This window comes from Peromyscus leucopus, chromosome 2 (genome assembly GCF_004664715.2).
Source record: "Peromyscus leucopus breed LL Stock chromosome 2, UCI_PerLeu_2.1, whole genome shotgun sequence".
Classification (NCBI taxonomy): Eukaryota; Metazoa; Chordata; class Mammalia; order Rodentia; family Cricetidae; genus Peromyscus; species Peromyscus leucopus.
The window spans coordinates 33,266,389-33,278,773 of record NC_051064.1 but is presented as its reverse complement, the minus strand read 5'-3'; the positions used below and the strand labels follow the sequence as shown (position 1 = coordinate 33,278,773).

General features: G+C 43.2%; 2 protein-coding genes across 3 annotated transcripts in view; both read left to right on the top strand.

Moving 5' to 3' along the window:
- Nkain3 (sodium/potassium transporting ATPase interacting 3) overlaps positions 1–12,385 on the top strand; it is a 684,808-nt gene that overhangs the window by 460,740 nt on the left and 211,683 nt on the right. The gene's annotated exons all lie outside the window — the stretch shown is intronic.
- LOC119087382 (josephin-1-like) lies at positions 3,962–6,865 on the top strand. Its single transcript, XM_037202465.1, has one exon. It carries the CDS (start codon positions 4,339–4,341, stop codon positions 4,945–4,947), a length of 609 nt encoding a protein of 202 aa, XP_037058360.1. The 5' UTR covers positions 3,962–4,338; the 3' UTR covers positions 4,948–6,865.

Here is a 12,385-nt window from a genome sequence, read left to right as displayed (position 1 = left end):
AATTCATCTAGGACCTGATCCTCAAGTCTTTTGAGAAAAAGTAATCTGGATCTGTTAATCCATGTACCCTTCTCTCCTGGAAGCTTGCCTTTCTAAAACAACTAGGCACTTTCTAAGCTTCCCTTTGTACTGAACATCTCCATCTCTTGACTTACAACCTCATTTGGTGGGACATAGTCTTCGTGTACCAAGGAAGGATATGTTTTAGATATTTATCTAAACTTTACATCTGATAGTGTGCTTTAAATCTACTAATTCAGCCGGGAGACGGTAGCACATGCCTTTAATCCCAGCACTCAGGAGGCAGAGCCAGGCGGATCTCTGAGTTCAAGGCCAGCCTGGTCTACAGAGCGAGATCCAGGACAGGCACCAAAGCTACACAGAGAAACCCTGTCTCAAAAAAACAGAAAAAAAAAGTCTACTAATTCTAGGTAAGTGTATTGGTTATTTTTCTCATCAAATTTAACAACACATACACACACACACACACACACACACACAACAGAAGGAAAGAAAGGTATAGTTTGCTCACAGGTTTCAAGGGCATTTGTCTATCATGGTGAAGGGGTGATGGGGAAAGCAGGTTCATGGTACCTGATGAGTCTGTTGATATATAGGCAGATCAAGAAGCCAAGAGTGTGTGTGAGGATGAGAGTAACCCTCAAGGCCCACTACTATGGGTCTGCTTTAGTAGCTTATCCCTGTGTCCATAGGGCTCTACTACAGCCTCCCAAAACCATCCTAGCCAGATGAGAACAAATGCTCATATGAGCCCACTAAATGACATTATTGTTAATTTGCTGTCTAATTCCTCTTTCACCTGTTTTGCAGTTGTAAATACTTGGGCACAAACTTTCCCTGATTGTTTCTCTATCTTTCTTATCTTCTTTTTTCCCCTTAATTTTCATGTCTACAAAAAAAAAATTCTGGAATATTTATTTTCTGACACTTCTAAATTAGTACTTTGTTCACATGTTAATATTTTCATATGCAAAAACTGATATTTCCTTCAAATTTTCTCTTCAAGGAATATTCTTCTTTATTTTTAATTATGTGGGGGAGGTGCACGTGCATGTGGGTGTCTGAAAAGTCCAGAAGTGTGTATCAGATGCCCAGGAACTTGAGAGTTTGAGGAGGTTGTGAGCTGCCCAAGGTAGGTGCTGGAATCAGAACTCTGGTCCTATGGAAGAGCAGGAAGCATTCTGAACTATTGATGCATCTCTTCAGTCCCTTTTCATGGAATTGTAACCTTGCTTGATAGAATATTTCTCTCTGCTTTCTCCAGATTTGACTGTTAGTTCTTTTTCTCCCAAAGAAAGTAATCTTCATCATTGGGGTACCCTTTTGCCCAAGTCCTTAATGTGTTTGTCTCTGTATCCTCTGTCTTGGTGGCTTTATCCAAATGTCTAACAATCCTTACTTTCAGGTACACACTGAGAAGTCAAAGAGGAAGTAGTCTGAAGGTCTTAATGCTCCTATGGCTCCTTCACACAGAGTGATAAAGAAACTCGGCTTGACTTTCTAGACCCACTGGCTAGTTTTCATAACACTAGAAGATGCTCTATCAGATACCAGGAGAAAAATAACCAGCAGTTTTACCCATCTGGGAATTCTGCAAGCTACAATAACAATTGCCTGGCAAGATATTTGAATTTGTACAATGGTGAAATGAATGTTATAGGAATAGCGGACCACTTTTGATTGGATTCAAAGTCCACTTCACAAGATAGAACTTATCCTGGCACTTGGATTAGGTAAACTGTGTCGGGCTAGATCATAGGCCTAGGGGAGGATTTAATACTATTAGTCTTGTAAATTGACGTAATAATAAACTGGCCCCAAGTTCTTAATTTTATAACCATAGATATAGTGTGTCACTCAACTCTCATCAGAGAAGCTTTTTTTTTTTTTTTTAACATGGCAATTAATGCAGAGACCCACAACAGGTCAACATGCAGAGAATTTAGGACTGTGGAATGTTCAGTTCTAAAAAAGATAGTTCTATCATACTCCATCTCCTGTAAGAATCACAGATCGTTGTGGAAGAGGGGTGTGGAAGGACAGTAGGAGCCAGAGGTCATAGACATGTACAGTGAAACAGCATTTCTGGTCAGAAAAGTGCCACATAAATTCAGAAGGGCTGGGGCTGCACACATAAAAGCAAGCCGAACAGAATCTCGGCCTAGACAGGAAAGGGCTCCGAAGTCCCATTCCAAGCTGAACTCTATTGGCAGATGGCACTTGCTGGGGAGAATTAGTTTTCTTCAGAGATATGGACCCTGAGAGGCTACCATGCTCCAGTAGATAACCCTATGCTCCTGTGCATACAGGCATCATTAAGGAGACTCAGTGTGTTCTCAAAATAACACTGGGTGTTTGGAGGGAAAGTGACAGGAGGAATTAGAGAAATTATATATAGAGGAAATATATATATACACACATATGTAGAGAATGAATATATATGCATATATAATATATACCCACATCATATATATAATACAGGAGGAATTAGAGGAATTAGGAGGAATATATATATATATATATATACATATACATATACATAGCATGTATACCTATATATTTATATATAAGTATATATAATACAGGAGTAATTAGAATACACAGAAAAGGGGATTAATTTGATCAAAATGTATTATGTTAAAAAAAACACAAGCCAGACAAAAAAAGGGGCACTGAGAGGAATGCACGGAGATAAACACTGGTTGTGCTGGTTACAATCCCAGTCTTTCATGAAAGGAAAGTCTAAATTTGAATTGAAGTTTCCTGTGCCTGAAAAAGGTTCTTAACCAAATAGAAGACTTATTTGATAAAGAGACCAATGATTTGGTTCAGTAGAATGAAAGGCTTTAAGAATGACGCTTGTCTCATCAGCAATATCTGGGATAATTCATAACCATGAGACATCACTTTTATAGCAGTGAATAATCCTTATGTTACAACATATGTAATTTGGTTTAATATTCTAAAACACTGCAAACATAATATCCTGGACAAGCTTCCCCTCCTGTTTATTGTTAATTTTTTTCAGTGGCCTGAGTTTGATCCTCCAGCCCTTAGTCCTTACCTGTTGGAAGCAGAAAGCCAACATATGCTTGTTCTCTGACCTCCATTTATTTTCCTGTGACCTTCACATGCACTCAGTGGTTCATACCCCTGCCTCAGATAAACAAATAACAGAATAAAAATTAAATCATACAAGACCTTGCCTTGTATTGCTTTACTGTTTTTCAATTGCATTATCATCAGGAATTCTAAAATTTATTCTTTTGTGGTTCAGGGAGCAGAGAGAGGTTAATGTGAAGAAAAACCAAACAGAAACTCTGAATAATCATCTGACTTAAAACATTTACTGTAAGAACCCTTTTGACTGCCTCCTGCTCGCCCGCGCGCGGCCCAGGTGGTGGCCCGTCCGCTCTCCCGGTGGAGGCCGAGGGGGGCGACGAGCGGTCCCCGCGGGGCTGGCAACGGGAGGGCGCCGGAGCTCGCCTCACGTGACAGCGGGAGGTCGCGGCGGGGACGGCCAGCCGGGTGGGCCAGGGCTGCGCGGGCGAGGCGGGCGTCCGGCCGCACCCTCGCGGGCCCGGCGGGGACCTCCCTGCGGCGGCGCCCCGGCCGCCGCTCCCCTTCCCCCGGCCGTCCCGCGGCTCCGCCCGCGCCGCCGAGGCCAAGCGTCTCCTCCTCCTCCGCCGGGCCGAGGCCGCCAGCCTGCCGGCGGGCATGGAGGACTGCCCCCGAAGCCCCCGCGCGGCCCGCGACCGCACGCCCGCCGGCCCTCGCTAGCTGTTGGCTTCGGGCGTTTTCTTCTTCTTCCCCAGCCAACCGCGTCTTCGGAGTCCGTGGCGTTGAGATTCGGACGAAATGGAAGAAAAGGAGCGGTGTGACCCTTCGGCTTTGCCCTCCTGCATTGAGGCCTAGTTGGCATCAGCAGAGAAGAAAACACAGCCAGGAAAGCGTGGTGTTTTTTTTCCCCCCCCCCAAAGGGGGTGGGAGGGGAGGTAGTGAAATCTTATAAATCTTACGTTTTATATGTTCTTTTTAATTCTGCACTTTGAAAGTGGTGGCTAGATAAACTAACCCAAAAGTTATTTTTTTCTACCGAGAAGACAAGAAGAGGTGGATTTTTTTTTTTTTTTTTTTTTTTTTTTTTGGTCCCTTTTGATTCCAACCTTTTCTCCCAGTGACAAAGCATAAATCATGGACACCAGAGAATAAGGTGAAACCTCAGGAATCTGAAGACAGAGAAGCCTAGACCTTCTGATTCAGGAGGGAAGGAGTGGGGGTGTTTATCGGCTCTGTCTGGAACCTAAATCGAAAAACATGAGTTGCATGCCATGGAAAGGGGACAAGTCCAAATCTGAATCCTTGGAGCTTCCCCAGGCAGCACCCCCCCAAATCTACCATGAGAAGCAACGCAGGGAGCTCTGTGCCCTTCACGCCCTCAACAACGTCTTCCAGGACAGCAACGCCTTCACGCGGGAAACGCTGCAGGAGATTTTCCAGAGGTTGTCTCCAAACACTATGGTGACGCCCCACAAGAAGAGCATGCTGGGAAATGGGAACTATGATGTGAATGTCATCATGGCAGCACTTCAGACCAAAGGCTATGAGGCTGTTTGGTGGGACAAGCGCAGGGACGTGGGTGTCATTGCTCTCAGTAATGTCATGGGCTTCATCATGAACCTGCCCTCCAGCCTGTGCCGGGGTCCCCTCAAGTTGCCTCTCAAAAGGCAGCACTGGATCTGCGTTCGTGAAGTGGGAGGGGCCTACTACAACCTTGACTCCAATCTCAAGATGCCGGAGTGGATTGGAGGCGAGAGTGAGCTCAGGAAATTTCTAAAATACCATTTGCGAGGAAAAAACTGTGAACTCCTGCTGGTGGTGCCAGAAGAAGTGGAGGCCCATCAGAGCTGGAGGGCGGATGTGTGACAGTTCCCTGGACCCACTCTTCGCCTCAGCCCTCCAGCCCTCTTCGCCGTGCTGTGGCCTCTGCAATGGGTCTGTCCAGCCACCTCCCCAAACATCTCATTGGGTTTCCCCTCAACTTGGCCAGTGCATTAGGACAGGTGTGTGGACTGTCACAGAGCCACCAAGCACTGTCTGTGCCTGGGGAAGAAGGTAGGAGCTCTGAACACTTAGGGCAAGCCATTGAACACCCTTCTCTATCTAAGAGGGAGGGGAAAGGGGTCCCTGGGGGCGCTTGCTTATTTCCCCTTTCTATGAGGACTTGACACAGGTCCTGCTGGTAGTTGTCACTGATGCTCCAGGCTCACAGCGCCTCCTCTTTTTCTCTCCTGTGGCACCAGGGTGTCCAAGTACACAGTACACACGGAGCCCAGTGACCCGCTCAGAGGACCCAGAGCATAAGCGTCTCAGGAAACTGTCAGGCCCCTTGTGGTGGCACCGCATGCCATCTGCATCCACAATGCTACCTCTTACCCCGTTTGTAATCTTAGCCAGCCTTGGAGTTTTATACTGAAAAGTTCTGATATTCCAAAGTAGGTAAAGTGCATGGTATTCCAGCAGGACAGTGGTGAAAAAGACGCCTAGCGTTGTGGGGCTGAAGCCATATTAGGACAGTCACGGGGCAGTCATGGGAGCTTTTCACTCCGACTGTGTCCCCATTTCACGACAGTGACTCAGGAAGCTCTGGGGCAGAGACAGTGAAGAGGGACAGCACTCCTGGTTGGCCCATTTCAGCAAAGTCAGAAACACATCTGCCATTGGCATCCAACTCCAAAGTTGGGGACAGAGTTGGGAGGAAACTGCCATGACGGTGAGCCTCACAGTTTGAGTGAGAACTGGTAGGCCCGTCCTGGGCTCCAGCACTGCAGCATGGGAGTCGCAGGTGGCCTGTGTGCGTCATGCTAGGGGCTCTGGGTCTGGCACCTTTGTGTAGTTTCCTTCACCAACTGAGGTTGGCTCGCCCCCACCTCAAGTAGTTCTAGACCATTGTTTCTCCTGTAATTTTGGAAAATAAGTAGAGGAAATAAATATCATACCACACACCAATGTGGCTGTGGTGGCCTTCAAGGCAGGTGGGCAGGCAGGTGACCTGGCCAGCCCTTAGGGAGCCATGGTCTCTGCAGGTCTGAGAGCCGCCCCATGGCCAGGCTTCTCCCTTGGCAGCAGAGCTAGCCTCGGGGCTTGCATGTCGATCCTGAGCAAGCATATTGGGGTGAAGCAGGGCTGTCTCCCCACTGTGACTGGAGTGCATGTTTACACCAGCACTTTTTCTGCACATGGATCTTCAATCCAACAAGGCCGTTTTTTTATTCGAGTAGCAGAGGCCCCAGGTGGCTACTGCATTACGCTCAACCACGGTCATCTGTACCATTTTCTACACCGGATCTGCTTGGCACCATGGGGGGCTCTGACCCTGCACAATGACATTCCAATCACTACCAGCCAGAAGTTACAGCCGACCTTGCTGATTGTCACAAGGCGGACCTTGGGTCCATTGGCACTGTCAGTGGTCGTAAGCCATTTCCTGGGAGAGGAGACTCCTCCCTCCAGATCTGCCTGGGCCTGTGCAAATGGCGCTGCAAAGGAGTCCCATGCACGTGGAGTCCATGAGCCAGTGGGATGGACAAAGATGCTTAAGCATTTCAGGGCTGGTTCTGTTCATATCCAATTCTGGTGCTTAGGAACAGGGACCCATGTGATGAGGAAGGGGCATCCTGACCCTGATGCCCAGCAAGGGGCAGCCCTAGGCTTTGTTTTTCTTGCTTTATTCCCTTTTTTTTTTTTTTGTTGGCCTTGTGCTGGGTTTGTTTACAAAGATGTATTTTGTTTAACCAAATATTAAAAATGAAAAATTGAAAAAAAAAAAAAAAAGAACCCTTTTGAGATGTCATTGGATCTAGTGACTGAGTTCTTAGGAACAGGAATTTGTATAAAATAAACATCATGTGTAGAACAATTAGCAGACCCTCTCTCTGGAGTCCCATGACCTTTGTTGGAAATTGTTCTTTAATCATTTGTGAAAATTTTCTTCCATTTATGGTGTTTACTTTCTGTTGAGATTTTCATTTACTCAGCCCCTGTGTATTCTGAACAGCCCTGCATTTCTTATCTTTGCCTTCAAATTTTTTACTGCTTTGGTTTTTTTTTGTTTGTTTGTTTGTTTTGTTTTAGATTTGTAAATATTATAGCTACAAAACCTTCTGCTGAAGCCTGGCATTGGTGGCGAAAGCCTTTAATTCCAGCACATGGTAGGCAGAGCCACTCAGATCTCTGTGAGTTTGAGACCAGCCTGATCTACAAAGAGAGTTCCATGACAGCCAGAGCTGTTACACAGAGAAACCCTGTCTCCAAAAACAAAAACAAAACCAGAAAAACCAAAAATAAAATCTTCTGCAAAAAAAAAAAAGTCTGCTGATCTTTTTATCTGCGAATTTATGTACTTGTTTTGTGTTAATAGTGCCATATTTTGTTTTGGGCTTGTGCACTGTAGTGGGTAGCCATTCCAACTTGGTTCTGGAAGTTCCAACCCCCATTGAGACTCTGGCAACTGTCACGCCTACGAGGCGGGGCGAGGGGAGGCGCCTGGGGACCCGAGAGCTGGAAGGTTACCATAGGCTCGTTAAACTAATAGGAAGAATTAATTGGGGACTGTAGTCCCTAGATAGCCTGTGGTTGAAGACTTGAAATCATGTCTGGGAAAGTTTTCAGAGTATGGCTTAATCTGTAAGCTATTTAGAGGTATTACTGAAACACATCATGTCCAGGGTGGTCTAGTGACCACAGAATCTTAGCAGCTCTGGTCTGTAATGGAGAAGCTCTTGGAGCTCGGAGAGAAGCACTTAGGTATCAGAGAGTTATTGTACTGTAAATGGAAGGAAGGAGGCAAATGACTTGCTGAAGTCATGTTGTGAGGGGGTGGAAGCTCTGTCTTTAGACAATTTCTTCAAACCATCATAGAGTACCTAGACTGTCTGATCACTGTTTTAGAAAAAAAGGGCTCATCAATTCATTGTATTTTCCAGAACCAAGTTGGAATGGCTACCCACTACATCGCACATTACTAATTCCCCCTTCCCCCCTTCCCTCTTGTTTTCTCCTTTCCTTTCTTATTTATTTATTAAGTTTCTTTCTATCTTTCTGTCTATCTGTCTTTCTTTCTCTGCGACAGTATCTTGCTATATTTCTGAGGCTAGCCTGAAGCTCATTGTTTAGCATAAACTGACCTTATGACCTTATGACTAAGCTTGCACCATTGTGCCCGGTCTCTTATCTTGTAAGTTTCTTCTTGCTGCCTGATACATCCTCCAGCTTGCTTACTTTCCCCTGTTTGTTTGTTTCTACCTGTATCTTGAGAGCCTCTCACAGATTTTCCCTGTCCTTGGCTACTATGCAAGCTTAGTTTATGAGTAAGGGATTTTAAACCCATTTTGGCTTTGTTGTACATGTGAGGTGCTTTGCAACTCTGAGCTATGTTGTTAAATTGCTGGGGTAATCCCGGGTGTCAGGATTTTTATCTTTCTGTTTAGGAGATCAAATTCCCCAGCAAAGAATCTTTCTGTTTCTATATACAGGAGAGTAGTTCGAAGAAGAAGCAGCAGCCCAGGTCTTTGGATTTGCTATTTGGTTTGGACCTGATGACAGTCTAATGTGGTGATTGTGGTATGCATACCTTCAATGACAGACAGCATTCCCCACATGGAGATGCATGCTTCTTCCTCTGGTGAACACATTTCCAGGCTTGTGGGGAAGAAAGGCAAAAAGGCAGGGATATCAGTCTGATGGTTGCTAAGCAGCCCCTTGATCCTCTAGAAGTAGAAGATGCTTTCTGTGATTCTGCAAGTGTAATTTGGGGACTTCCCATTACTTTTCCATCTGTCATCTGTTCCTGACTTTTAAAATTATGAGCCATTTTCCACCCTTGTCTCCCCTCCTCATAATTGTCTTTATATTCTATCCTTTTACAAGTATTTAGTGAATAAGTTTTCATTGCCCTGTCTTGAGAAGAGACTGTATGGTCTAATTTTCACTTTTGACTCTCTCTCACAGCGTTTAATAGTGTCTTGAACATAGCAGACACTGAAATGATATTTGTAGAATTGAATAGGTGGGTGCTTTGAGCATATCTAAGACATATCATAGATCATACTTCATATAGTACAGACATATTTTACTTAACAAACTAATAAAACTCAATGCGACTTTCTTCCTCCTGCTAATGTTGCATGTACATAGTCTTGTAAACTAAAACAATATCTATATGAAAATGGAGTTCACAATGCTTTAAATGGGCATTGTATTATCCTATTTTCTGATCTATTCAATGAATGCTTATTGAGGAAACACAATGTCACTAATAATCACTGTTTCTATTTTATTACAAAACATGTCTATAGTAAAATGCAAATAATTCATTTAGTAGGAATGCTTTCTATATGAGTGTTTATAGGTTGAGATTTGTTAGCTCCAAAATCAAGAGCAGATCGAAGTAAACATTTATTCAGCTTATGTGTATTATTAAACACAACTTTGATATATAGACTACCTCATTTTGTTTAAATGTAATAATGCAAATAGAGTTTTAGCTTATTACTTCTGTAGAAAGCTTCATCAGATTTCTAAGGAAGCAAGAAAGCTAATTATAATGCATTAAAAATTTGGCTAGAATTAGGTTACTATTATTAATATTTCTCTCAACCAGAATTGTACTTAAAGCCACTAGATAAATCAGACTCAGTTTTTCCAGATAGTACAATATATCCTAGTGGTATAATATTAGATATTTACTTTTTATTTGGATATTTGATCTGTACCAGTTTATAGATCAGTAGACAACATCATTTACCATAGACATCTCCATTTTCCACTTTAGAAGCAAATCAATTGCTTGTAAAATAGAACATTTTTTAAACATTTGCACAGACTGTAACTGTGCTTCATTTATGAAAAACAAAGTATGATGTTCGGGTTCAGACAGAATTATTGAAAAGCAAACTACTATATAAAAGAGAGCATCATATTGATGGACATACATAAATATATTACTTTTATTTATTCATTGTATGTGTGTGTGTAACAACATGCTTGTGGAAATCAGAGAACCACATGTGAGAGTCTGCTCTCCCCTCCCATCATACAGATTCCAGGATTTAATTCAGGTCCTTGGATTTGGCAAGCAAATACATTTACTCACTCTGAGCCATTTCACCTACCCTAATGTATCCATATTTTTTAAAGAAAATAATATACTATGGTGGATAACTGAAAAGTAGAGAGGGTTCCTTTCTTTGATTATAAATATTTAGCACTTTCTGATTTTTTTATCATATGTATATATTAAATAATTGAAAATAAAATAAGCATTGTCTATTAAAAACCTTCTGTATGCTAGATATTTAAGATACATTTTATTTTTATTTAAAAGTATGAGTGTGTGCCTCTCTGCTCATGCACATATGTGCAGTTACACACAGAGGCAGAAGAAGTATGTTGTGACCATATATGCATTTTGCAATCGGAACTTTGGTCATCTCCAAGATCAGGAAGCACTCTTCACCTCTAAGCCATCTTTCTATATGCTCTTTTTTTAAAGTCATTGAACTCTGATGATGTTGGCATGTGCATGGGTAAAGAGCCATCCACCAGAGTATGGGAAATATACTTGTGACAGTATCTCTGAAGAAAACTGATGATCTTTCCCCAAGTAGTCATTAATTGAAATAGCTCCTTGGATATGTGTGGGGTTTCATGAATCCTCTAAATTTTTACTGAAGTTTTGACTGGTTTGATCTTCTTCAGGTCTTGTGCATGCAGGTACAACTGCTGTGAGATCCTGTAATGGCCCTGTTGTGTCCAGAATACATTGTTTCACAGTAGTCCTCAGCAACCTCTGGCTTTTACAGTCTTTCACCATCTTCTTCATTGATGATCCCTATGTGGGATAATGATCCTTGTGTGGAAAAAGATGTCTCATTAAGGCCTGATCATTCCGTGGTCTCTTAATCACTGTACTGTGACTAACAGTGAGTCTTTTAGTAAGCTCCATCAACTGCACAAAGAAGTTTCTCTGTTGAGGGTTCAGAGCTGCACCTGGCAGGTTGGGGAAGCAAGATCGGCCAAAGAGTTTGAAGACTGATTCATTGATTAATTCCATATAGAAATGCTATACACTTATTCTAACTATACAGAATGCCAAAGCAAACAATAAAAAGTGAAATGCCATGGCTAATTGCATTAATAGTAGCTAATATCCACTGACTATGAGTTCCATGGGTATAGGAGTGGAGCACAGGACTTCTAGAGGCTGCCTGTGCATAGCCTTCCCTTTTCTGCAGTTTCACTTACCTACTGTCATGTAATATCCAGTGTTAATCTCCAGAATGAGACAACTTAAATTTTTAAATGGCATTGAATTTTAGGCCATCATGCAATCTCACACTATTCTGTCTTTCCTGGGGTGAGAATCATCCTCCATATCATCCTAGTCATTTACTGCCTTCTCACAAGCCAAATGGAGATGGGAAGCATAGGAAATGTAGACACTGTGTAGCATTGTTGGAGTCTCTCCACCGGTATGGGATTGGGATTGTTACTGCTCCTATTTTACAGACTGAAGAAGGCCTGGAAAATGGGAGGGTAACTCATAACTACAGGCAAAAGTCAAACCCAAGTGGTTATCACCATAGTCAGTGTGAGATTAACCACTTGGGAAACATTGTGTTGAAAGTTACAGAAACAAACTCTTCACAATGCCCTTGACACTAAGTGCATGTCACATTTCACACCTCAAAGTCCAGAGGGAGAGCTGTTTTCAAGGCTGGCTGACTGGAAGAGATCATAAAAGACCCAGGTTCTTCCCATTTTCTTTTTTGCCAAGTCAGATTGCTTTTAAAAACCAGGTTTACTTGAGGGCAAACTATTAAAAGCTAATTATTTAAACTCACTAGGGCTGAGTATATTAAAATGTAACTGGAAACAATGACCCTGTAGTCTTGTTTATAAGTAGAAACATGGCAAACTGAGGCCCTGCCAGGCTTGGTATTTGGTAACTTAGTGTAGTGCTTTAAATAAGAGTGGCTCCCATAGGCTCGTATATTTAAATGCTTAGTTACCAGGGAGTGGAACTGTTTGAAAGGATTATAAGGATTAGGAGGTGCAACCTTGTTAAAGTACCTGTGGCCTTACTGGAGTGGGTGTGGCCTTATTGGAGGAAGTATGTCACTGGGTGGGGGTGGGCTTTGAGGTCTCAAAAGCTCACACCATGCCCAGATTCTCTCCTCTCCTCTCCTCCCCTCCCCTCTCCTCCCCTCCCCTCCCTTCTCCCCTCTCCTCCCTTCTTCCCCCCTCCCCCTTCCCTCCTCTCCCCCTCTCCTCTCTCCTCTCTGTCCTCTCTCCTTTCTCTCCT

What these genes read in the sequence shown, in the direction of transcription:
- LOC119087382 (XM_037202465.1), top strand. Translation starts at nt 4,339, where the DNA reads ATGAGTTGCATGCCATGGAAAGGGGACAAGTCCAAATCTGAATCCTTG.